The sequence below is a fragment of the Macrotis lagotis genome, chromosome X (genome assembly GCF_037893015.1).
Source record: "Macrotis lagotis isolate mMagLag1 chromosome X, bilby.v1.9.chrom.fasta, whole genome shotgun sequence".
In the NCBI taxonomy this organism is placed as follows: domain Eukaryota; kingdom Metazoa; phylum Chordata; class Mammalia; order Peramelemorphia; family Peramelidae; genus Macrotis; species Macrotis lagotis.
The window spans coordinates 331,480,656-331,508,442 of NC_133666.1; the positions used below are offsets into that span (position 1 = coordinate 331,480,656).

A 27,787-nucleotide genomic window follows, 5' to 3' on the forward strand; every position below is an offset into this window, starting at 1 on the left:
GAAATACATACACACACACACACACACACATATATATAAACAGAAATATCAGCAACATGAATGTGGATTTCTTATGTAGACTTTCTAAAAATACCACTGCTGATTTCTAACCCTAAATTCAATGCCACAAAGTAATGTTAATTTTCTTTCCTTTTTATAATTGGACAAGTTAACAAAGTCAATTTTCTTAAGGAAGTCTTGTATCAGACAATAACAAAACACCCATCTCTTTAAGGATGCAAAGGTAAACTAAAAGAATAAGAGTGCAAACTTCCAGTGTTGGCACATTATTTAAAAAAAAATTCTTAATAAGCCAAATGTGTTCAGATAATGTATCTACTTTTTGTAAACATTAAAATGCTATTTTTTTGACTGAAAATATCTTAATTACTGGCATATCAAAGTATAGTGGAAGATTAATTCTGGCTATAGGATGGAACTAATTACAGTAAAAGAAATAAAAATCCAAGTAAAAATTTTGCAAAATGCAGAAATTGTGGGTTGTAGGGAAGGTAAATACCCATTGGGTAATCTGAAGCTTAAATAAGCGCCTTGAGCACATCAAGTAGAAAGGCACTATCTCTCTCTCTATTCACACACACATGTGTATATATATAATATATATATTATATATACACATATATGTAAGCTGATTATCTGTAATAATCATTTACAAACCAACAATTTGTTTTAGCATTTTTTAAATACAGAATTTGGAAACGTCAATTTATAACCAGAATGATTCTTCTTTTTAAATAATCCAGGTGAAGTTCTCATCTCCTGACTACAAATCTGCTGGACTATTAATTAAATTTGTTTTCAAGTTTTAATTAAATATCCAAAAAGTATTCCCAGTCCATAAGGTGTTAATGTGGGGAAATTATGAATGTTACAGGTAGATTTTGCATAGTGACAAAATTGTGTGATTTGCTTCTAAAGAATGACTTATAAATGGTGCTCTTCTTCTCTCAAAATTAATGGAATTAGGAGAATAATCAATGATTGTTCATGATGCCCTCCTTAAAAACTGTTTGCTTCAATCTAGCATTAAGAGACCAGATTGAACAACAATGAAAAGGGAACCTAAGACTGACCCTCCTTCAATGCTCTTTGCATTGAGATCACTAAAAGCATGTGCCAGGAATCTCAGTTATTCATAAAACAGATATTGATAAAGGCACATTTTGAAGAGAGCTCCTCAAGGACATCATTTCACTGATCAGAGTGAACTTCTTTCACTGAGTGCTATTCTCCACCCCCCCCCGCCTTTAAAAATTTGTGTTTAAAGGTGGGTATTTTTTTAAACCATTAAGATCTTTTCATAATGCTTTAAGAAAATGATGAAAATACTGGTCAATAACTGTATATTACAGCTGGAAGGGACCTTAGAGATTCATCTTGTTCAACACCTCTACTTTATAGATGTGGAAATGGAGGCTCAGAGAGGTTAAGTGACTTGCCCTAAGCCATACAGCTCGTTTGTGGCAAAGGCAGGGCTAGAATCCAGGATCTCCTGACAAATCTTAGGCAAATGGAAAATAATGCATGCATTTGACACTTTACAGCTTTAAAAGAACATATATATTTTGGGACAGAAAACTTTATATAAACAGCCTGAGAACACAGGTGACTGGAAAACTAAATAGAAACTTTGTGCTATATATACATATGGATTGTTAATTTCAACTTTTTGAAATATTAGCCTTGTGAAACATCATGAAAGAGTAGTAAATCCATATGATCCGTTAATTTCTTGGGAAACTTTATCTGAATTACATTCTTCTTATAACAGGTTAAGAAAAATTAAATTTATTTTAAAATACATACATTCAGTTTTAATACAACTAAAAAATAATCCAAACGGGGGAAAAGCTATTTGCTCCCAACATGTCAGTATGGAATGATTTAATATAGGTACCTGGACTTTATGTAAAGTGAAGATTTAAATCCTAAAATAAAAATAATTTTAAAGCCCTGATTATAATGGAAGTTCTGACATAATTTAACCTACAGAAATGCTACTTATCCCTGCTAGAGTTTCACAGTATCTGGCCTATTTGATGTTACTATTTGTTAAGTCACTGGCACAGGATGCTCTTTCAGCAATTGGTATTCCGTAACCAAAACATGTCATGTATCATCAAGGGTGACAAGAGAAACACCAAAAAGCCTTGTGATTGAGACTGATATTTAAATTTTTATGGAAAATAAAGCTAAGTGCCTTAGCAGTGACTGATAGTTGGTATAACTATTGGTGGCCTTCTTTCCAATGATAAATTAATTAAATCAAGAGATCTATGAGAAACATTCAAATATTTTGGCAATGCAGAAGGTGTAAATGTCCATGAAAATCCATGAGACGCTTCCAAAAATACTCAGTTACTTGACAATCCAAACTTTACTCTTTGCTTAAGGAAGAAAAATCAAAATTCAACACACACAAATAGCCAGTGGCAGTCCCAAGAGTGGCCTCTTCTAGAGTTATTTCAATGATTAATCTCTGTGGGGTTTTCTTTTAGGTTTTTCTTCATAAGATTCTCCATACTCATTAACTCTGCTCTTATCCACAGGATAAAGCCTGAAATAAGACAATTTAAACAGAATTATTTTAAGTTATAATTTTAAGCTATAATTATTGGTGTCAGGGGGGAAACAGCAGAAGGCCACACTTGATTCATTTTCCAATATCTTATAACAGACGATAATCTTTCTATTGTTAAGCAAAACACTTTGAATACACATTAAAAATGTGAATTTCAAAGACCTGGCTTGCCAATGAATCCAGAAACCTGAAGAGATAATAAAGATGTTTTCTTTTAAGTCTAGTTCTTTAACAGTCAAAGTTTGAGTTCATTACTCGTCTATTAAAAAAAAAAACACAAGCAAAAAAGCATAACTATTCAAAGGAAAGAGGAATGAAATCAGGAAAAGGGAGAAAGAAGGATGCATGAGTCCACTCACTTTTCAGCAGCTGGGGAAAAAACCAAAAATTCCATAGCTTTTATTTATAGAAACACATCAGTCATTAGAAATTAACAGTTATTAACTGATGAGGTCTCTTTCAGAATGCAAACAAAAGATTCAAATGTGACATTTAGTGGGAGAATCCAACTAAGGATTCTGACTCCTTTTTTGTTCTCCATTAATTCTGTACAGCAAATTCAGTCCCCTAATAGAACCTCTCTCTTCAAAGTCTTCTTCATCTCCCCCACACCCATCCTCAACTCATACTTTACTAAAAGAGTTCCTCTTATCTCCACATTTCAAAATTCTTGAATGTTCTCCCTCATACCTCCCATTATCCCATTTCTCCTTTAATCAAATCTCTAAGGAAGAGGTGATGTTTCTCCTTGCTAAGTTCAATTCCTCTATGTAATACTTTTGGATCCCCCTTCTCTGTCTCTTTCTGAAGATTACTTCCATAATCATCTTCACCATCCCCATTCCCTTAAAATATAATCTCTCCTTATTTAACTAGCTCCTTCCTTGTTGCCTACCAATATATTCAAGTCTCTCCCAAACTTAAAAAACCCCTTTACTTCACCTGACTCTACCATTCCCTCTTCCCCATTCCTTTCTTCTTTCTTTCTTTCTCATTTAAAGTCCTGGAAAAGCTGTTTATGTTCACTGCCTCCACCTTCAAGTCCTCTCACTTTCTACTCAACCCACTGCAAGCTGGCTTCCAACCTCACTCAATTGAACCCGATCCCTCCAAAGTGACAATGATCTATTTTTTTTTAAGTTTTTGCAAGGTAATGGGGTTAAGTGACTTGTCCAAGGCCACATAGCTAGGTAAGAATTAAATGTCTGAGGCTAGATTTGAACTCAGGTCCTTCTGAATCCAGGGCCAGTGCTCTATTCACTGCACCACCTAGCTGCCTGGACAATGATCTATTAATTGTCAAATCTAATGGGCTTTTCTCAGTCTTCATCTTATTTTGATCTCTCTGCTGTATTTGATCTGCTGACCATGCTCTTCTCCTGGATACTCTTTCCTTTTAGATTTTCTTTTATAAATGCTCTCTTGATTCTCCTACCTATAAAAATTTTTTAAAAATTTTATCATTCTCATCACACTCCCAAAGTCCCATCCTGAATACACATCTCTCTCTGTACTCTTAACTTTACTTGGTGATTTCATTTGCTCCCTCCCATAGATTAAACGATCTATTATCTGAGACCTATGTATCTAACTCTTTGTCTCCCTCCTGAGTTCCAAGTGAAAACTGAACTGCCTAGTGGACATCTGAGATGCTGTGAATCTGATCTCTAGTCCCCAGACCTGCATGGCCTTCTCTCCTCTGCTTCTTATAATCTTCAGCTCAAGAATCATCTTTGCCAAGAAGCCTTTCCTAATCCCTCCAATGTCTTAGTGCCCCCTACCCTAAATAATCACATTGTATTTCTTATGTCAATGTTTGTATGCATACATTTTCTCTCCTGAAAAAAATGTAAGTTCCTTGAAGGCAGAGACTTTCAATTTTGATTTTATTCTCAGTGACTGGCAAATAATAAATGCTTGCTAATTAATTATAGTCTTAGGAATATAGTCTGCTAGCCAGCTGGAAAAGATCCTCTCAGCCTGGACCACTGAAATTATGCTGAAGGAGGCAAGGGGTAGTTGGTCTAAGTCTTACTACACAAATATGTAGATTATCATACTTGCAGTATATCAGTGTTTTGATTTTTATAATCAGTACTATTACGTAGACAGAAAACATTAGAATGAAGGGCAGTCATGCTATAAAAATGAAAAATTATTTGTATTACCATAGTTTCATTAAAAATCCAATTACCTATTTTCTAATTTTGTGTTCCTAAAGTAATTTGGTTTGGTAATTTGTGTTTTGGTTTCCTTAAGTGGACTAACCCTCCAGGAGGTATTCAAATGACAAGTAATAGTTAACCTTGAAAACAACTCCCATGAAAAGTTGATAATTTTGGTATAGTTCAATGGTTTTTTTTTTTATTAGCTTGCTTAGTCTATAGATAGTTACCCTATAGTAGGTTAACCTCAAGTGAACTAATAAAATTAAATTTCTAAACTTGTAAACTTGAAGACCAGCATTAATCCTATGGTATCTTCAACAAAGGTGCAAAAATCTCATGAGACCTAACACATAATCAGAGTTTTTACCACAATTTTAATGGAAACATTCTACTAAACAAAATATAGTTAGGAGCGCCATTTCTAAATTTGGTATAATTATTCAAATTGCCAATGACTTTGTAAATAAACTGATGAAACTACATATAAGACTAGTGCTTGCAAATACTCAATTTTTCAAATGAACAGTGTATTTATGCCCAAGGTCCCATATACAAATTGTAGATATTAAAAGCAAAGGATGGGAACACAAAAGTAAATGGAGAAAAACTCACCATCTTTGGTAAAGGTAAACAAGAAATACCACATCATCCCTAAAACATGCCAGCCTATGTGATGTTGGCATAGTGATGATAAAAGCAAAGATATCATCAATGAAAGTATTAAAAGCCTGCAAAAGTAGAAGGAAATGTAGATTAATAAACATTTGATATCATATCCATTTCTGTAACATGAGTGATTAAAACCGAGTAATAATTAATGCAAATATTCAGTGGCTTAAGTCACTTTATGAATATACTTTATATAGCAAAAAATGAGTACTGAAACTGTATCTTCTACACTCTACAACTTCCTTATATACTTTTGTTATTCTTCTAGTGTAGGGCTGTCCAAAATGCTGCCCACAGTGTGATTTTTATGGGGCCCTCTGTGGGTTTACTAAATGTTTTAATAAATAAAGCCAAGTTACTGAAGAGGTTTCACTAAAATGGCAAACAAAAATATATTACTTATTGTGTCAATAAAAACTTTTAAAAGTAAGGTTGGATAAGCCTGATCTAGTATAATATTCTCACTTGTTTTAATTTGACAATAAAAATTATTTCATCACACTAAAAACCTAACTGAAGCAAAGAATATTCTTGAAGGCAAGAATAATTTGCCTAAAGGTTATACAAAAAGAAAAAATGTGCTCCAGTCTAAAATACTAAGAAAGCATAGTTCAAATTTTATCCAACTAAATTCTAAAAGTTAACTCTACGTTCAGCAGTAATTTTGTAGTTAATTTTAGTTCTCATACTCTACAAAAACACTAAACTTCACAGTAATGGATGTTTCCTTCAGTTTGTTAGATTTCATACCAAGGTGGTATGATATATTCTTGTTCTCTATAACCAATCCTATTTAACCCAAGAGAAGATTAGAACAATCTGAATCACTCAGTAGCTTGCACAGGTATTCAAAAGATAGTTTATTGAAAATAAGTCACAGGTGGTTATTTATAAGGTTTTCACCAGAGACATCAAAAAAGTTATAATCTATTTACTAAGTTCACAGAAAAAGTCATTGGGTTGCCACTGAAAACACATCTGGAAATCCAAAAGTGATGGGTACAAAGTTGCCTCATTGTTCCTCTCAAATAATTTACTAGGTCTTTGAGATTCAACTTTATGTAAGTTACTGTCCAAGTACAGGAAAAAAACCATCCCACTTCAATGAAATAAATTGGCCTATTATCAGTATACCTGCAGAGTTCTTTCACTAGCTTCTCTAAGAAGAGAAGTCACTCTTTAGAACACAAGGAACTATTATGCTCATCAATGAAAAGAATGAATGGAAACAGTTTTAAGTAATTCTGTGCTTTCCTATAAAAGCAGATCATTATAGGACTCTTAAAAACCCAAAGAATGATGCTACAGTACAATCAAAATAAACCAACATTTCCTCCTTTTAAAAAAACTTAAAGTACTTCTTGTTTTAAAACTGGGAAAAGTAGTACTTTAAATAACTAATGACTAAATAGCTAATGACTAATCATGGCAACCAACTCTTCAAAAAAAATCACCCATTTATTTATTTTGAATTTTACATTTCCCCCCTACTCTTGCTACCCTCCCCCCACCCCCCAACCAAAGCAGTCTTAATCTTTATTATGCATGATCTAAGTTGAATGTGATGAGAGAGAAAGCATATCCTTAAGGAAGAAAAATAAAGTATAAGAGATAGCAAAATTATATAAGATAACTTTTTTTTTAAATTAAAGGTAATCGTCTTTGGTCTTTCTTAAAACTCCACAATTCTTTCTCTGGATACAGATGGTATTCTCCATCACAGATACCCCAAAATTGTGCCTGATTGTTGCACTGATGGAATGAGCAAGTCCATCAAGGTTGATCATTACCCCCATGTTGCTATTAGGGTGTATAGTGTTCTTCTCGTTCTGCTCATCTCACTCAGCACCAGTCCATGCAAATCCTTCTAGACTTCCCTGGAATCCCGTCCCTCCTGGTTTCTAATAGAACAATAGTGTTCCACGACATACATATACCACAGTTTATTAAGCCATTCCCCAATTGATGGACATCCCCTTGACTTCCAATTCTTTGCCACCACAAACAGAGCTGCTATGAATACTTTTGTACAAGTGATGCTTTTACCCTTTTTCATGATCTCTTCAGGGTAATAGACCCAGTAGTGGTACTGTTGGATCAAAGGTATGCACATTTTTGTTGCCTTTTGGGTATAGTTCCAGATTGCTCTCCAGAAAGGTTGGATGAGTTCACATCTCCACCAACAATGTATTATTGTCCCAGATTTCCCACAATCCCTGCCAACATTGATCATTGTCATGGCAGTCAATTTTGAGAATTATGCTTGACACTCAGAAATTTAAACTGCCTGGGTATGACTTGGTTATTTGGATTTTGTATTTGTGTTTAAAAAAAAAAAAAAAGATTCCAAAAGTACTTTCCTAAAACTGGCAAATTTCAAATTACATATTAAGATGGCCTTGGAACATCCTTGAGAATTACATCTTTTATGCATATTTAATCTTGTTTAACAATGAAAGACAATTATGACTGATATACCAGCATGAAGTCTTTTAGAAATAAACAGCTTTCAAAAGGGTAAAAAAAAATCACTAAAAGGATAAAAACATCACTTGTACAAAAATATTCATATAAGTACTGTTTGTGGTGGCAAAGAATTAGAAATTAAGTGAATGTCCTTCAGTTGGGGAATGGCTTAACAAACTGTGGTATATGTATGTCGTGGAACACTATTATTCTATTAGAAACCAGGAAGGATGGGAACTCAAGGGAAGCCTGGAAGGATTTGCATGAACTGATGCTGAGTGAGATGAGCAGAACCAGAAAAGCATTTTACAACTTAACCAGCAATATGGGGGTTATGATCAACCTTAATGGACTTGCTCATTCCATCAGTGTAACAATCAGGCACAATTTTGGGGCATCTGCGATGGAGAATACCATCTGTATCCAGAGAAACAACTGTGGAATTTGAACAAAGACCAAAGACTGTTACTTTTAAATAAAAACAAAACAAAACATTCTTGGAAATAAACAGCTTTCATTCTCTCTCTCTTCTTTGCAATTGTGGGTGACTGTGTGCCATAGACTCTATTTTGTCTTCATTTAGCTTTAATGAGCTGTTTTATTTTTTTTAACTCTTTTTTTTTAATATGGTTTTTCTAAGGAGGGGAAAGGAGAGGGATAAGTTTGGAAATGAAGGAGATATAAAGTAAAAACTTTTAATACATTAACAAAACAAATAAATCCTTTACTTACTTTGTATGTAAATGCCTTCCAAGGTAAATGTGCAACAGATTTCATCTAGAATAAAAAAACACCAACATTACTAATGTATCAACACACACACACACACACACACAGAGGAAAAAACAGTTATAAAATGGAGGAAAAAACAAAAAACAGAAAACAATCTGAACTATCTGAATAAAAAATGCTGGTATCTTACCTTATAATTCACGAACAGCTGGGGCAACATAAAGAGAAAGCCAAAGGCATATACTCCTAAAGGACAAAAATACAGACACTTGATGAAACTTGTGAAGTCATCAACATTCCATAATGCACATGGTGGGTACAGGGCATCAGGAAAACTCAAGTTTCACTCCTGCCAATAAGCCAAACTAACTATGTGACAGGGCAAGAAGACCCTTAAGTTCTTGGTGTCTCAGTCAACTTTCTAAGTCTGAATTGCAAAACGTTTTCTGATTTTAACTGGGAAGAGAAATTTTTTATTTCTAATGAAATCAGAAGTCCCAAGAAAACAATTTACACAAAATACTTAGTTCTTTAATTTAAAGATAGTATATTCATCTTTGGTATCTACCAGAACATTATTTAATACTAATGCAGTACCTACAGAAGATCTAAAATATATGTATTGTATCTATATATGTATATACATATATATGTTTCCACCTAAAAGTGTGTTGATTACTAGATTTCAGCAAGGTAAAAAGTACCTGATGGAAAAATGGTAATTTTTTTTTCCTAATCAAAATAACTTGGATAGTTGTGATTATGCAATTTGAGTTACAATTTATGTAACTAAAATTTCATGGATTTTTCTCCTAAAGAATTCAAAGAAAAAAAAAGAAGACCAAATACTAAAAATTTCTTATAATTATTTATCCAATTATTTTGCAAAATTGTTATTCTAGTAAAGCCCTACATGATTCTCTAATGGACTTAAAGACTTAATGTATCTTATTTCTACAGATAACTTGACATAATGAAACCAGCTTTAGTGAAAGGAATCAGATGATAAAGAGCTTTTATACTTCTATTTTAGAGAGTACAGTAGCATCCAGATTTTATATAATTTCCTACAATTCTATTTATTAGGAATGTATCTTAGAGCAAAGAGATGTAGATAAATATAAGGAGATAATATCCTGAAAATTCTTGCTTTTGAAAGCTCAGAAAGGACAGCCTAGACATAAGAGAAATTATGTTACAAATGTGTGAGGTTTTGAACTATGGTCCATTATGATCAGTTACAAGAAAAATATATGTCCTTGGAATTGGGCTGTCTACTCATGGAACACTGTACCCTGGAAACTGCGCATACACATTTGGCTGTACCCCAATCTAGTGGCTGCAGGGATAGTTCTGAAAGAGTCAGACCGTTTTGGGAAATGAATTTACAAAATTAAAATCAAGAGGTGACATATTCTGTACCAAATCACCAAAAATCTAGCCAAATAAAATAGAAGCACTCAATAAAGAATACACAATAAAAATGTTGACTCACCATTGACAAAACTGTTGATTAACCAAGAATACCAGCTTAAAAAAATAGAAAGATTAGTTTATTATCAGTATTATTTCATTTTGTATTTATTATAGAATATTCCTTTTAGATTCAGAGAAAATGGCCATAAGTAATGTACAGAAGTATCCCTGTTGACTGCTGGGATATATTCAACATGTGGTTAAAAATTCTAGGAAGTATGACAAATAATGGATAATACAACGAATTTAATAAAATAAAAATCTATTATGTAACAACTTCATCTTTCCCCACTGGTCACCCTTTCAGACTAGTGAGCCAATGAGGTGGTTACCATAGAAAGTGCTGGACATGGAGTCAAGAAGATTTGAGTTCAACTCTAGTTTTGGACACTTACTGGATGCATGACCTTGAACAAATAACAATTTCTTTGTGCCTCAGTTTCCTTCTCTGTAAAATAGAGACAAATAACAGCACCTACTTCCCAGTACCTAGTCCCCCTTATTGAAAGAACAAAATGAGATGATCTGTAAAGTTCTTTGCAAACTTCAAGAGTGCTATATAAATGATAACTTTTATTACTTATGTCTACCTTAGAACCTGAAATTAGACTGAAAAAATGTTTCCTTTCTATATAGTATTGATTAAATTCCAATTTTTTTTGTCACTGAATTCTTATTAATACTTGGAACTTGTTTAGATCTTACAGTGTTCTTTGTCATTAAAGAAGGCATAATTCACTTGAGCATAACTTCAGTGTCCTCCAAATTAACTATATATTTTTTTAGGTTTTTGCAAGGCAAATGGTTAAAGTGGCTTGCCCAAGGCCACACAGTTAGGTAATTATTAAATGTATGAGGCTGGATTTGAACTCAGGTATCCCTGACTCCAGGGCCAGTGCTCTATCCACTGCACCACCTAGGTGCCCCGAAATTAATTAAATTTCTTAAAGACTAGCTAGGTCAGTCTACCTTGGTTTAGGCATACTGTAAGAGTAGGGCCAGGATCTTTAAAACAAGAACACCAGTTTTCAGAATTATTTAATAAAATTCTTCCCAAGATAACTCCCTACTGGGCTGATTATTCAGATTATTCAAGTGAAATTAATCACCTTGGCTCCCTCTGTTCTTTAATATTTTTTTTAAAATTTATTTAAGGCAATGGGGTGAAGTGACATGCCCAAGGCCACAAAGCTAGGTAATTATTAAGTGTCTGAGGCTAGATTTGAACTCGGGTCCTCCTGACTCCTGGTCTGGTGCTCTATCCACTATGACACCTAGCTGCCCTAGCTCCCTGTTCTTCCTCTTGTCAGGAATATTCCCCTCAGAAAATGTGTAAGAGATTAACAAAACAAATATATAACATCAGATACTTTTGCTATTAAGTAGCCCTAGTAAAAAGTTTGAAGGAGAAAAGATGTTAAATTGGCTAAAATAAAATGTTTGAATTAGCTAAGGTTCTGTCAGTCCTGAATTTCATGCTTTTTTGTGATTTTATTTACCACAGTAATGTCATCGCATATCTGAGAATGTGATTTTAATATAGTCACATTTTATCCCTCTTCTTTGATCCCTAATTACCTACAGTCTAGAGGACTATATTTCAAATTAGTTTGAAACTTAAAATTAATCTTACTGTGACAACTCTTTGCTGTATGTATCAACCTTCATTTGCATTCTTTAGAAACAAGGACATAGATAAGATAACCTTCAACATGGGCCTAGTTCTGTTATTAAGATTAAAGATTTTCCTCATCTGCAAAATGAAAACCTTAAATCAGACTGGGACAGTTAAGTGGGCCTGAAGTCAGGAAGACTTGAGTTCAAATCCGACCTCAGATATATAACTGTCAAGTCACTTAACTCTTCTTAACCTTCTCCCACCGGAGAAGGAAATGGTAAACCTCCATGTGGATGTTATGGTCCATTGGGTCACAAAGAGTCAGATATGAATGAATGAATGACCAGATCACCTCTGAGAATTCCTCCAGTTATAAAATTCTGATTCAACTCAATAGTTTAAGACAAAATAACCTTAATTTAAATATACACATCACTTAATTATTTGTAGAGGGGAGTAGTTAATACCAAGAGGTCACTGGAGTAGTCATCACCATGACACAGGATGAGACCACTTGAATATACAAATATTTCCTAATTAATTATAGCCATTTAATCTATGGGTATCTCTAGGTCAACTAGTAAAGAAAATTATTATTACTGATGAACGCACAGTGATGTTTTAAATTCATAGCTATCTCTATAACCCATTTACTACTGTTCTTGCTAAAAACAGTTAAGTCTTCAAACCATTTAATGAATTTTCCACTTATTGCCAGTACTAAATTAAACACTTTAAAGAATCTTACCTTTTATATTTGACATTTAGAAGTGAATAAGCTGCACCTCCAATACATAGAGGGTACAGTAAATAAGACAAATATTTCATAGCCTGGCAAGGAATGAGAAATACCGGATTAACTGTCAGTAAAGAGTTCAGAATATAAAACTATTTTAAACACATTTCAAATAACTAATGAAGAATGTGGTTAAGGAGGAAAGACCCCAATTTATGGCAAATTAGTAAAAAATAGAATGAACAAATAGCTGGAATCATATTCTCCCAAAGAAAAAAGAAGGTAATTTAATTTAATGTTTATATCCCAAGATTGAATTGTTCATTATAATTCCAGGTAAACCTGGAATGAGAACTGAGGTTTGTTAAACACAAAGAAAAAAGCAAAAATATTTCTATTTGGTCAAAAGTACCATTTATTACTCAAAATGTATAATCATAGATACCCAAACAGCTACGAAAAGATAAAATAATTCCACAAACACTGGGACCATTTCTCTATGGATTACTCTGCCAATTTGCTATTGTAATTGTTTTTCCATTTCAGCTCTGGCTTAGAAAATATAAAAACATACATAATCTAAAAATCATGACTGATTTGTAGTAATAGAATTTCAATGAAAAAGACTTAAATGAGTAAGAGAAATTATGAAATCTGCCTTGGAGATTTTTAAAATCAGAGAACCTGTCATCTGGCAAGGATAACATATAGATAGATGACCTTGCCTTTAAGGCACTGGAAAAGCCTGAGAAAGGCACTCATTAAATGCTAAAATGCAAGTAAACTACTGAAAGAATGACAATGTGGTGTCACTTTTTTTAGGTTCCTTGTTTGTGATATTATGTGTAGCCATTTAAACAGAAAGATTTTCCAAAGTATATTAGTCAGAATTTTAAACGTGAATATTAAAATTATATTTTAAAATTACCATTATTGACTAAATCATTCCTCACCTTAATCCTCTCTTAAAAAAAGCCTTTCAAATTAGTGTCATATTGCTGATAAATGACTTAATTGAATGTGCATTAACAGTCTCATTATAAAACATTATCTTACCTGAGTATCATATTCCTCAGTTTTCCTTTCAGATTCATTGTAAGCTCCAAACTTTTAAATTAAAAATATATAATTAGTTTACTTATGGAATAATTATGAAGTCTATTTAGTTATATATCTTAAGATCCAGTGATTTAATGGAAGGGAAAACCCCACAATTTTCATAAAACTGTAATCTATTAAATTTCATACTTTATACATTCTGATATCTTGCAGATAATCTTGCTGGAAGATTATCAAAAGGCAACTAGAACTGTGAATATCTTATCTTCACAGTTTATATAACATACTTTTTATCTCCTGTCCTAAATTTCAAGCACAACCTATTAGAACATATGTATGTATATATTAACCTAGATGTGGTTTTTCTAAGTTGAAAGTTAAAGATAACATAAAAATTACATTCTATGTTCTGTTAGACAAGTCTTAGGTTTAATTCTGAGAAACAACAATTTTTATTTATTATACATACATCAGTCAATGAAAATAGCAAAATGTGGCAAATTATTAAAAGATGAAAAAGAAATATTGTTTTATTCTAGATTTAAATGAAAGAAGCATTTTAAAATTGATGTTAAAATATATCCTTAAAGTTCTAAATTCTGGACAATCCAATGTTTATTGAGGATAAAGTTAATATTCAATTTCCTAGAAAAATCTCCAGTATCTTAGAGCTGATCTTTTACAGAAGTTATAGATGGAGCTAACAAACTAGAATTATCAGCTCTCACTTTTCTATAATCCTCATGGTTTTTTTCCTTTCCTTCTGGTGTCTGGTCAATCTTTTAATGTGGCAGGTCCTCCAAACAACATCCACTTGTAAAGTCAAATTAAAATCTGCAGATTTGAGGTATGGCATTAAAACAAGGACCCTATTTACAACTTGTGCTTTTTACCTGGTTCCTTTGTTTTTTAATGTTTAATATTTACAATCATGTTAATATGGTAGGTAAAATACCAGGTTTGATTATATCACTCTCTTGCTAAAAAAAAAACCTTCAATAGCTTCCTACTGTCTATACTTAGAAAATTCTTTCATCTTATTTTTGCCTAATCTAGTCTCAATGTAACTTTCCAGTCTTATTACACACTAGTCCCTTATCTGAATAGACTATTTTATGGAGGGCAAGCACTTGGTGGTCAGAAAAAGTGATAAAAGAATACTCTCAAGGTTTCTTTAGGACTGCTTTTGTGACATGGGAGATGCTAAGACAGGACCACCTAGCATGGCGTGACATCATCAGAGAGGGTGCTGTGATATATATGAGCAAAGCAGAATTGTAGTAGCTAAAAAGAAACATGACATGAGCAAATTTACAGAAATCCACCCCAAATATTCATATAACCTATCTGTGCTCAACTTGGTCTGATCAGTCAGTCAAACACAAAACTTGCAACTTGTTTTGTTCCTCTTCAAGAATGAAAGACAAGGGGGAAGCTAGGTGGTTCAGCGGATGGAGCAGCAACCCTGAGTTCAAATCCAGCCTCAGACATTTAATAATTACCTAGCTGTCTGATCTTAGGCAAGTCACTTAACCCCATTCCCTTAAATAAAAAAAAATTAAAAAGAAAAAGAAAAAAAAAAAGAATGAAGGACAACCAATCAGCCATGAATGAGATAGTCTGTAACTGCTACTTGCACTTTCTCTTCTTTGTCTTTTTGCACAAATACTCTCATATGCTGTTTGTTTATAATTTATTAACACCTGGATTGAATATTGAATGGGTACTGTCCTAGGTGGTGGAAGAGGAATAAAGATAAATGGAACTTAGTCCTGTACCTTAAGGAGTTTACAGTCTAACAAGAAGAGATGTGCATAAATATAATTTAAAATAGATTTGCATGCACAAATCATAGAATAAACTGCTGTAAGGATGGGAGGTGGGAGGGCTTTATCTATATATAGTACAGGTTCTTCTTTGTGCAATTAATGAATCCCTAGAAGCAGTCTCATTATTCTCATTATTCAGATTTGCACTACATATTTCTATTGGGATGAAACCAATCACTATATTTTCACAATTAGAACTTTGAAAAGGGTGAATTGAAATACATGGGACCACTTTGCAGAATTTAATATCTGTACTAAATGGTACCAAGCCTCTCTATGAAGCCTTTCCCTCTCTTTCATTATCTCGCTCTCTTATCTATTAGTGACTTGTTGAAACCATCCTTATAGAACCTATCCATGTTTTAGATTTGTTATTTATTTGGATAAGTTCACAAGTTATTTGTGAATATGTCTTTTTCCTCATTTAAGCAAAGTTAGCTTCTTGAGGATGCAAACTAATACTTTTCTAACTATATATTCCCCACAGTACTATAGTGCCTCACTCAGCAAGAGGAGGTTCTCAATAATTTTTTTGCTAAACTGACCAAATAAATAAATAATAACCCATTGTTGCTCCATCAAAGGTAATGGAAAAATAAATAAAACTTATTATTCCCTCCTTCAAAGGTCATGGAAAAGCAAATTAAATCAGTATTTTTTTTTTTTTAGTTTTTGCAAGGCAATGGGGTTAAGTGGCTTGCTCAAGGTCACAGAGCTAGGCAATTATTAAGTGTCTGAGACTGGATTTGAACTCAGGTACTCCTGACTCCAGGGCCAGTGCTCTACTCACTGTACCACCTAGCCACCCCTTAAATTGGTATTTTTACCCAGTTTGAAGCAAATAAACTGTCACTTGCTCAAGACTAGTAAGTGGTTAATTTCAAGACCAAATATATGTATGTTGGTATATATAGTTATAAACACATATCATATATAAAAAAATGTTCTACTGCATTTATTTCGTCAAAATCTTCAACTTTACCTGGAATGTGGGTCTTAGGCCCTTCCACTGAACAGTCATTTTCAATGCCTTTTTCACTTTCCATAGCTGTGGGAAAAATGCCAACATTTAATTTCAAGAACAAAAACAATACCAAGACTAAGCAATATAAAGGCACTTGACATTGCTGAATTGCCTTTCCCTAGAAACTGTCTTCCCTTGGTCTTCACGGCATTATACATTTCTATTTCATCCACCTTGCATTTCTAGGTTTCTCTTCTTAGTGAATAGTTCCTCTTTTTTCTCTCACCTCCTTACTATGGCTATTAATCTTAGGCCCCTTTCTTTTTTCTTTCTAGTCACTCTCTCTAATAGCTCAGTCTTTGACTTCAACAAACCCATCTATTGCTGATGTTTCTCAAATATTTATCTCCAGATGCAACGTCTCTTACTTATGCTCTTCAACTGGACTTTCCATTATCTATTCAAGTTCCATGTTTCTATCTCCATTACTTGTTCAAACTCAATATGCCTCCAAATAAGTTTTGGTTATATCTTTCTAAATCTATGCAGACTCAATGTTCTCATTAATTTATCTCTGCACTTAATATTAATAATAACTCAGATTTAGATTTACAAAGCACTGATATATGCTCTAATTTTTGAGAAGCATCATTCCTCCTAGATCTTTATGTTAATGTCCTTGAAGTCATCTTTCATTTTTCTCTCTTCTTTATCTATAGAGAAGAGAATGCTATTTTAGTCGGAAGACTTGATTGAGATTTCACCTCAGAAAATCCATGATACTGGGTAATACTCTACTTTTCTGGGATTCAGCTTCCTCTTCTATAAAATGAGTTTTGGATTTTTTTTCTATACAACTCTCATTTGGATTGATCCTCTTATTCTCCATCTTTACTGCCAGCACCCTAGATAAACCCTCATCACCTCCATCATTCTTTTTTTTTTTTAGGTTTTTGCAAGGCAAATTGGGGTTTAAGTGGCTTGCCCAAGGCCACACGGCTAGGTAATTATTAAGTGTCCACCTAGCGGCCCCCATCACCTCCATTATTACAACTGTCTTCAAAATGGCTCAACTCCAAAACACTCCTTTTATAATACTATTTTCTTGCTAAAGAATTTAAGATGATTCGTTATGTACCTATTCTTTTAAGCACATTTATGATTCCTTATGTGCTAACATTCTAAACTCTCAAAACTGTACATTAATTTCCTCTTCTTATTTCTAATTCAACCATGATTTTCAACTATATTAAAAAAGGATCTTGGGGCAGCTAGGTAGCACAGTGGATAGAGCACCGGCCCTGGAGTTAGGGGTACCTGAGTTCAAATCCAGCCTCAGACACTTAATAATTACTTAGTTGTATGGCCTTGGGCAAGTCTCTTAACCCCACTGCCTTGCCAAAATAAAAAAAAAACCCTAAAAAAAGAAAAAGGATCTCTATACTACAAGTCAAGCTGTCCAGGTCACTTTACAAACATGACAACTTGAGGTCTGCCTCTGTTTTCTGTTTATGAATGGTTATTACCCTTAGGGCTGGTACTATAAAATATCTGATTATATACTACTGAATATGACCTCTCAATTTTTTTGTTATATGCCCTATCTCCTCATTAAGATCATAAGCTTCTAGAAGTTAGGAAACATGTCTCAGATTTTGAACCTGAATACTTGCAATGGTATATCTCCAAATCTAGCATGTATAAAATCCTCGACATGATCTCTAATTTTCCAGTGTAAAATATCAATGTTTTTTTTCCTTTCAGAAATTTCATTTTGTAAAGGATCTATATTAAGATCAATTATACTTCTTTTGAACAATGTCTAAAGTGTTTGGTAAAAAGCAGTCAATTAATAAGTATCTCTTGACTGATTGGTAATTATATTTATATGTCCAGAGACTAAAAGACAAAGAGGTCCTTCAAACATGGATATTTATTATTATTGATTAATTCAACAATTAAACTTCTATTGTCTCCTTTCTTTAGGGTACTGTAAAAATTGTTAGTACATACTTATTAATTTCCAAGATTTTTTAGCTGACAGCATCATTTAAGGTTGAAAAATAAGATTACCAAAATACCTACATTAAAGATTTTATATTATAGAGTTCACAAAAACATTTATGAACTATCATAATGAACATAGTAAAAATTAACTTAGTAAAATTTAATTTTATAATCAAAATTAAAATACATACTGTCCTAGAGAGAAACTCACTTCTATTACTGCTCCAACACCTGCTGGAATCAGCACCAATAAACTTGTCTGCTCATCCAAAAGAAAAAGAAATATCACCACAGTACTGAAACATCGCCAGAGCACTGTAGAAACAACCACAAATTAGTTTTAAGTAAGAATGTGAAGATGACAGAGTAAATTTCATTTTTGATTCTCATATATACATTTGCATTTGCTGAGCCCTGGACTGCTTCTACTATCCTTGAAGTCAAATCACAACTGATTTTTTGGGAAGAGCAAACCTTTTTATTTGCACAATGAAAATATCAGACACAACTCAAGAGTCATTTATTTTCTCATCTACTTAACAAAAGAAATTTAGCTCATGAATAAAAGCAAAATATTCTATAGTTAAATGTACCATGATTATGAAAAGAGAACAAAGATGGCTCATGATAAAAATGGCATATGTATATGTAGTATTTTCATAGAAGAACTTTTTCTTTATAATATGGAAAATAATTTAATTATTTTACTATTCATTCAGGAGAGTCTGTCAGGATTTAAACTTATTTTTTCTAATTCAAGAATCCAAAGGATTCTCCACAATATTGTTGCAGAAGTTAAAGACAGGTGATAAAAGGGCAAGGAATCATAACGACCTGGGTTTAATTCCAGTTCTCTCTCCCATTCCTTTCTCCCTCTCCCCCCCTTTCCCCTGCCTCTTTGCCTCCCCACATACGACATGGATATACACCATCTGAATGAACATGGGCAGTCAAGTTGCTTAACCTACTGGTGCCCCAGGTAACTGTTTAAGATTATTAAAGATATATTGCTAAATATTCATATAGGGAAAGAATTTCCATACAGTGATGAAACTGATTTCTGGATAAGTACAATAGTATTGTATTAAAGATTCTATGATCATAAACTTATACCCTTGTCCCAAATATCAGTTACTCAAAACTTCATGATGAGTTTTAAAAATAAGATTTTAAAATTAAGATTTTTCTACAACAAAGCAAAAATATTCCTATTTTTAGAAGGTAATGTAATTAAGACACAATTTTCCAAATTTTTATAATAATTATTTTGAGCACAAAGTAAGTTTTGAACATAATAATTAAAATCAACAGCACTCCAGCTGAATCATAGAATGACAGGTTTACAGTTATAGGAATCTTAAAGATCATGTTGAACCCAAGAAGAGCAAAGTGAGTCCCAGAGAAAGTCTTGCCCAGGACCACAGTTTTTCTGAGGTGAGATTTGAATCAAGTGTTCCTGGCTAAAAGTCTAGCATTCTCTCCACTACAACATACAGTAGATAGCTAAAATCAATTCAGATAGGTGGCAAATATTTTAGAAATTAATAGTTCTAAGCTTTGTCAGAATATCCGTTAAGTGTTTCAAAGGGGAAAAAGTACATAAAAACATTCTCTTTTCCAGTGTTTAGGAAAAATAGATTGGATTATTTAACTGGACATAATTATTAACTCAATATTTATTAAGTGCCCACTATATGGCAGGCGTTGGAACTATAAAGACCAATCTAGTAGAAGATTATACTTTCATATTGAACATAAACCATTATCATTTTAAGTAGTTTTCTTTGAGGATCCCAAATAAAACTAAATTAACAAAAGGACAGAGCTCCCAGAAAGTCCACAAGTTTAAAAATAAGGTGGTCTTCTGTATTAAGCAACTGTTGCAGAATTTCCCACTACCTGTAATGCATATCCAATTTCTCAATTTCAGGGACTCCCTAGCTTAGTTTATAGGATATCACCTCATCCTCTGTTTTCTGTGTCTACAATGTAACCAATATGAAGAAAACAAATTTTGTGCCTTTCCCCACTCTTGCAAGAGCAGAGGATAGAGTAGACCTAAAGACCTCTGACACCTCCAGGTAGATCCTTCCAATAAGCTTCCTGTGCAGCTCTCTCTCTCTTAGCCTTAAGAATCCTAATGCCATCCATTAGTCCATTTCAGATACAGTATCTCCCAGCCCCAAGATATAGGAAATTCTTCCTCAAGTCAAGCCCAAACCAAGCAATTTAGAGAGCCCTGGGACAGAAAGATCTAAGAACATCTTCCCATGGGACAGATACCAACCTTATTATCTAGAAGCCCTAGGATTTCTCAATTCTAAAGGGCTATTCAATACCCAGAATTTCCTTGGATCCAGCTCTTCATAAATATCAAAATCATGGCAGGGATAAAATCATTTGAAAGGACATGTTGGAATGGCAGTGTGGCCTGGAAGGAATGCTGAATTTTATTTTATTTTTATATTTATTTTTTTATGTTATTGAATAAAATTATTATTTTATTGAATTTGTTAATGTTTTTCTTTTCACATACCCCAAGTCCTATAATACCAGGCTGCTTAATTTACAGAAATTATGTGAATCAATTTTTATGTGTTAATAAGCTTCCCTTGGTATTTTTTTTAAGGTTTTTGCAAGGTAAATGGGGTTAAGTGGCTTGCTCAAGGCCACACAGCTAGGTAATTATTAAGTGTCTGAGGCTGGATTTGAACTCAGGTATTCCTGACTCCAGGGCCGGTGCTCTACCCACTGTACCACCTAGCTGCCCCAAGGTTCATTTGTTTTAAAATATACAGCTTACACAGTGAAGTTTAGAGGTAATCAATTAGTTGGGAATTTTTTTTCATTTACAATCTATATTATATATATATTATAATCTATATTAATCTATATTAATTATAAACATTCACAATCTTTAGGATAAAAAGATGGAATTTTAAGTATCAAAAGTTCTCAAAACAACTGCCTTACTATAATAGATATACCAGAAACTCTCTGGGGAATTATCTAGCTCATATGGAAGAAGAAATTATTTGTTTTAATTGAGTAGTCATATGATAGATGGGAATTATTTATATTCCTAGTAATCAAGATATTGGAAAGTAATTACATTGACTGAGAAGGTTCTCACAATCTAAGGTCTTTCATATTAGTTGACATTATGTTCACTGACATAAACATAGCACAAAAGTTGTTATTCTGTTCTATCATTCAAGGCTGATAAAAAATTTATCATTGTTCTAAATGATATGGTAGGAAAAGGATGTAATATAATGTGTAATTACCTGCTTTGGTAGACATTCCAATCATATTCTTCTTTTTCTTCCAGAAGCTAATATCATTTTTAAATGCCAGAAAATCAAAAAGAAGCTGAAAACAGCAAAAATGACATAAACATTAATTTAAATATATATGTAGAACTCCCTATTTTAAATCACACATGGATTGAAATTCATTAAATGTGAAAAATAAAATGCATACACACACACACACACACACACACACTCTCAGATTTATTAACTTCAAATTTATGCTATACATGTATTTTAAAGTATTTAACTTCATCAGAAAGCATCTTTACAGAAGGAACTGCCTTGTTCTTTTTTACCTGTATCCCCAAAGGCTAGAATAGTGTCACTTTAGGAAGCAATACTTAATAGGATAAAAGCCACTTGAGAGTAGGGATCATTTAATTTTTATATCCTCAGGGCTGTAAACATAGTGCTTGGCATATAGGAACTTTAATAAATTCTTTTGGTTGATTTATTAGCTAATGTTGCTTTTATTGCTCAAAAGATTTATGAATTCCTTTTTCTTTTGGAAATGGCTTCAGAATCAGTTTGCAAGACATAGAACAAAATCAGTCTTCTTATTTTATAGACAGAAATCAGCTTATGCTGGCTAGGAACTATTAGGGAGTAGGCGGAAGCTGGAAGGTAGAGGAAACTTCATGCAAAGAACATCAGGGAGCAGAATTCAATAAAGTTCACTGATCTGCTACGTCCTGCTATAAATGCCTCAAGTAACAAAAGAGGTATAATTGGTTACAGTATGAGCAGCTCTTAGTCAAGGACTGAAATAACAAAGATTTTAATTAAATTTTGTTCTTATTAAAACATTGTAGTTTCATTGACACTGGCACATAGAGTTAAAGTAGGAAATGTTAAAATGATAAAATTCTTAGTTTAATATTCATATTTAAGTTCTATTACAGGAAATTTCCCACTCTATATTGTGTCAGAAAATAAACAGCAAAATTCCAAGGATTTACTTACATGAAATGCTGCTACAAAGAAAGTCAAAGCTAAGAAATACAAGTTGGTATCTACAAAAATTCCTTTTACTTCATCTGCATCCTTTTCTGAGAATCCTGGAGAAAATAATAAAACTTGCATTAGAGAGTTGAATATGCAACCTCAAATTTATTTCATGCTATCTTTTAGTTTATGATACCAGATAATTTTATTAATCTATCAAAAGCTGAAAGTTCATTGGAAAAAATTAAAAGTATTTCAGTTAATTTATATGTCTGGTTTAAGAAAATAATAAGATTACAAAAAGTACATTTTCAAAGAGTCATAGGAGAAACACATAATGTTTGCAATGATTAAAATGAGAATATAAAATAATCTCTAAAAAAGTACCTTAAAGAAAAATATGGAGGTGATTCACGTCCACTTAAAAAATCTAGCAAAAGCATTTGGACACATTAAAAAAAAATGTATACTTAGTAAAGACAATAAATGACAATGCTCAATTAGGTGCCAAAATAGTTTTGAAAAAATAATTAAAACATTAGTAATTATTTACCAAGGACTTACAAAATTAGGGCTTTAAATGCAGTATTGTGTTCTGTGAAATTTTAAAACACTTGCAAATTTGAAAACATTAAATAATGATCACATATATGACAACATACCAAACTGTTGCAGAGAGTAGACAGCATCTTGCATGTGAATCCAAAAACGTAGTTTTCCTAATGATATCTTGTCATATGACACAGTCAGAGGTAGTTCTGTTGTTGAACGATTTATTACCTGAATGTTCCCCATAAAACAAATAAATGTTAAAAATCCAAACCAAATATTGTATAAAGTGCTGAAGTTTTTCAAGCAATCAAACCAAACCAAACCTGGTGATCATTTTGTCAGCATGCCAGCTCAGGTCTTTATTTCATGCTTGGAATACTTTCTTGTCTTTCTCTCTTTCCTTGAACTTCCTCCCTCAAAAGGAATACTCTCTCTTTTTACATTATCCAAATTCACCCACCTTCTCCATGAAGCCTCCCAAATTGGTCCCTCTATGCTTCCTCTGAACTCTCAAAACATTCCCTATCCATACCATAAGTTTATTTACTATTCTGTTAAATTTCATATATACATGTGTGTGTGTGTGTGTGTGTGTGTGTGTATAAATGACGTTCGTGAATATAATGAAAGTTTCTTGAGAGTATGAATAATGCCTTTATACCCACTAAAGGATCTAATATGGTGCTTTGCACAAAGAATTCACTTAATAAATATTTTAATTAACTATAGAAACTGGTGATTATAAATCATCATATAAGTATCATCCAATGGCATATGATAAGTGAATAACTCCCTTCATTTTGAAATTTTTTCCATTCCATGTAGTCTGGTTATGAGTATGTGATATGGCAATTTCAATTAAAAATGTCCTTTAATTTTTATAGATTAAATCCAGGTGAAATATAGGCTATAATTGTGTTTATAATGATGTCCTAATTCCACCTTATTTAAACAAAAAGATATTTTGGGATTTGTATTTGTAGAATGGGGATGTAAAATTTGTTTTTAAAGGATGTTTTTCTAGGTACCTGTGAGATAATAAATTTTTTGTAACTTGCAGTGATCTATTACAGATTCGACAGTTAGACTGCATATTCTACATTGATTCAAACTCCTTAATATTCTGATGGCAATCATTTGATCCTAAATCACCCCTCTGATTCTCCAAACAAATCAATACAATTTAGTCATTTATCTATATATGGTTGGTTGAATTCATATGTCAGTCACGAAGTTCTTTTTGTTTTTTCTCTTGGATTTTAGCAATATTACTGGTTCTGTCTGATAATAAACCACTTTTAGGCACACTCAACAAATCTAGAGGCAAACATCAAATGAAATCTCTTCTGTTTTTTGCAAATGCATTAACTAATTTAAATGAATATTCCTCATTAAGCTCTGACTTCTGAGATACCAGTCAGTATCTTAACATAGACTGGCTGAGGTTTTTCTGATTGTCTTATGTTTGTACTGTACACATCCTGGAGAAGACCAATCAATATGTGATTACCATTATCAATTGGTTCTTGTTGACATCCAGATTAAAATTCAAAACCTTTATTTTTTTCTTGGGACACATTCAGAATTTTACTTCTTGGGTACAAATTACATTGAGATCAGTAGCCAAAGTTTCCTTGAAACAAAGTAGATGTTTAATGAGATTTTCAGTGGAACCATATAACTTGATGTAAGTCATGTATATCAAGTCATAATCAGTTCTAGTCAGGGTTAAGGTTAGGTAGAACCCTAGCAAGTATATGTTGTTTCTCCAGAAGATATTATATTTTATATCAATTGTTCTTTACATTACTATGTTGGTGGTATGCTTTAAATAGAGACTTTATAGAGAAAAGTTTTCTATGTGAACATCAAATACTTGAGCATACTCACTATACTTGGGATCTATTTTATATGTTTATTGTACATCATATCACTAAGAAGGAGGCACTTAGTCAAAGACGTTGTGATAATAAATATATACAAAGTAAAATGTGATAGCATTTTTGAGTGGCTAGTTCAAAAAACTAAATTAAAAATGTGTTGGGATTTTTGACACTCTGCTCCTCCACCTACATAGTCTTTTTATATAGACTTTTTCTGAGAAAACAAGATATGCTTGCTTTGTACAGAGTACTTGAACATGTAGCTATCTATATTTGGAAGGAATCATTTTTATTAATGTATCTCTTCTTTTATTAATATGTGTTGGGATCCAGCTTGTATCAGAGATGAAGCTAATAAAAGTACTTTCTTTGCTAGTAGAGAAATTTCTCACTTTACATAGACTGCTCTGCAGACTTATATATAGAGCAGTTTTTACATAATGCAAATTTGCTGTTGGACATGGGGAAGTGAGGGAAGTAGGAAGGAGGTTGCACACTCATGCACACAATGAAGGAATGGAAACGGAGAAGGAAGAACAGGAGGAACACACAGGTACTGGGGTCATCTATGTGATGGCCTGCCCAGAACTGAGAGACATATGGGGACTGAACACAGATGTAGACAGAAGAGAATGGGTCCTATGTTGGGGTTAGGGAACCCACTGGGGTAGGTGTGGGACAGACTATGACAATCAAGTACAGATGGACAGAAAGGGGGTCAGACAAAGAGGTGAGTGGGTGGAAGTAAAGGTATCCTCTCTTGGCACTGGAAGTAGCAGTCTCTTTGTGCATCCATTCTTCTGTTTTCACTTGGGAGCACTTTTTAGGTGAGTGGAGGGAGTAGGAGGTCATTGAAGCACTGAGAAGAGGGGCAGCAATGGAAAGAGAGAGCGTAACACCATACAGCAAATTCAATATAAGTGCTTTTGGGGGTTGTGAACTTTTCAGAATTCTTTATATAAAACGGAACTTGTGTAATGTGAATTTATATAAAGTTAAGAACAGTCTCTATAATTCATGTGCTACTATTAAGATTTCATAGTGTTTCAACCAATAAAAGGTATCATTCATATTTTCCAATTTTATAGTGAAGTTATAATTTAAGTCATTTTCCTTAACTTAACTGTTTTAAAAGATTATTATATTGATTATGCTCAATCTGTTTTACGTATTTTCATTCTATTAGATTTTTCCAACTACAAAGACGAACAAAAAATCTTTATTCTTCAGGGGGTTTCCCCTCTCCATTAAATTCTTTGCTTTTCAAACATGTATAGTTTCTAGAATTTGTGGTTTATTTTTGTTTTCTGTTTTGTTTTCAGGTCCCATTCTGTAAGCATCTTTGTTGTTTTTTAACTGAGTAATACAGCATTCAAACTATCTACTGTGTATACTAGCTATATACTGATATAATCTTTCAATCTTTCACTATGTCTTTTCCAGACCACTTCTGCCACAATGGAATTTGAAATTTCTCCTAGAAACTTTGTTGGGCTGCTCCACTATTTCTCTGTGTCCTGGCAACAGCTGCAGCAGATAGTTGTTATGTTAAATACTGCAAAAGACTTTTGTCCTTGATGGCTTAAGAATATTAGTTTTCTGAATAATTCTGTTTTGGTATTTGTTAAGTTATAGTTTGATTAGTGCAATCAAACTTAAAAAAGGGCAATTCAAAATTCCACAAAACGATGCTCTTCTTCAAAAACATTCAAGATACTGGAATTATTTTTTTTAACCATTTTTTCATTAGCAGTTACTCCTTCTAAAGTTTACGTTAAAGATGAATGTCCATTGCCTTCAGAATTTCTTAATTTCTGCTGTTGCTTCACCTAATTTGGGCTCAACAATGAAATTATTTCTTATGATTGCCCTGCATCGATTATGCATGCTGGAGCTGAGGTTATCTCTGATAAAAAGCAGCATAAAGCTCCTGCCTACACTGCATTGGCATATAATAAAAAAAATGTATTTTCAACTTTATTTCCTGAGTGATCAGATCTATATGTACCAAAACATTTTCAGCATGTTGGGTATTATTAGTACTTTTAAATTTGTTCCTGATGTATTTTATATTTTTCTTCTATCTGAACTGGAAGGAGCACCACTTTCTTTGCTTTCTTCTGGTTTAAAACATTCATCACAATGGTTCCAAAGGAGCCTATCTTCAACTCTGTGCTATCCAGTTATTTCTTATTTTCATACTGACTGTGGTGTTAACCCAATCCGTTGGTATTGCTAAAAAGCTGGTCAATGTTTCAGGGTTTCTGAGATTTTTCATTATTATTATCATCCCATCATCAAACAGAAGTAATCCCTGGAAAAGGCTGCCATTCTGCTATTTATTATTCCTTTGTAGTTAATATTCTATGGACTATTACACAGGCAAACAGTCTGTTTTTCATTATTACTGCATATTATTAAATTTTTTATTTCTATTAATTATGATAAAGCCTAAAAAGAAATCAGAGTACTTACATTTTATGAGTTCTATTCATATAATTCCTGTTATGTGCTATTGCTATTTTAGTATGCTGGGTTTGCATGAAGGAAGAGAATCCCAAAATATCACTTTGGATTTTCTAACTTGTTATAATCACAAGAAATTATGCTAACATATACAAATATCTACCTATTAGTATATATATATAAATACATGTTCTCTTGCTCTCTAAGCAATGTTTAATAAGCTACCTCTCCTAGTGTTCTGAATAGTCCCTACGTACTGGATGTACTATATCTATATACAAAATATCTATAGTATGGTATC

At 32.9% G+C, this 27,787-nt stretch overlaps 1 protein-coding gene across 1 annotated transcript in view; it reads right to left on the reverse strand.

The window, feature by feature from the left end:
• Window positions 1–2,383: 2,383 nt before the first annotated feature.
• Window positions 2,384–27,787, reverse strand: part of CLPTM1L (CLPTM1 like) — a 34,328-nt gene continuing 8,924 nt past the window's right edge. Inside the window, exons 6-17 of the mRNA XM_074207246.1 lie at window positions 23,248–23,365; window positions 22,604–22,698; window positions 21,614–21,698; window positions 18,538–18,641; window positions 16,338–16,403; window positions 13,524–13,574; window positions 12,480–12,562; window positions 10,133–10,167; window positions 8,828–8,883; window positions 8,638–8,682; window positions 5,383–5,498; window positions 2,384–2,578 (exon numbers count right to left, since the gene is read on the reverse strand). Coding sequence (XP_074063347.1) covers window positions 2,494–2,578; window positions 5,383–5,498; window positions 8,638–8,682; window positions 8,828–8,883; window positions 10,133–10,167; window positions 12,480–12,562; window positions 13,524–13,574; window positions 16,338–16,403; window positions 18,538–18,641; window positions 21,614–21,698; window positions 22,604–22,698; window positions 23,248–23,365 — 939 coding nt within the window. The 3' untranslated portion in view covers window positions 2,384–2,493. The remainder of the gene's footprint in view (window positions 2,579–5,382; window positions 5,499–8,637; window positions 8,683–8,827; window positions 8,884–10,132; window positions 10,168–12,479; window positions 12,563–13,523; window positions 13,575–16,337; window positions 16,404–18,537; window positions 18,642–21,613; window positions 21,699–22,603; window positions 22,699–23,247; window positions 23,366–27,787) is intronic.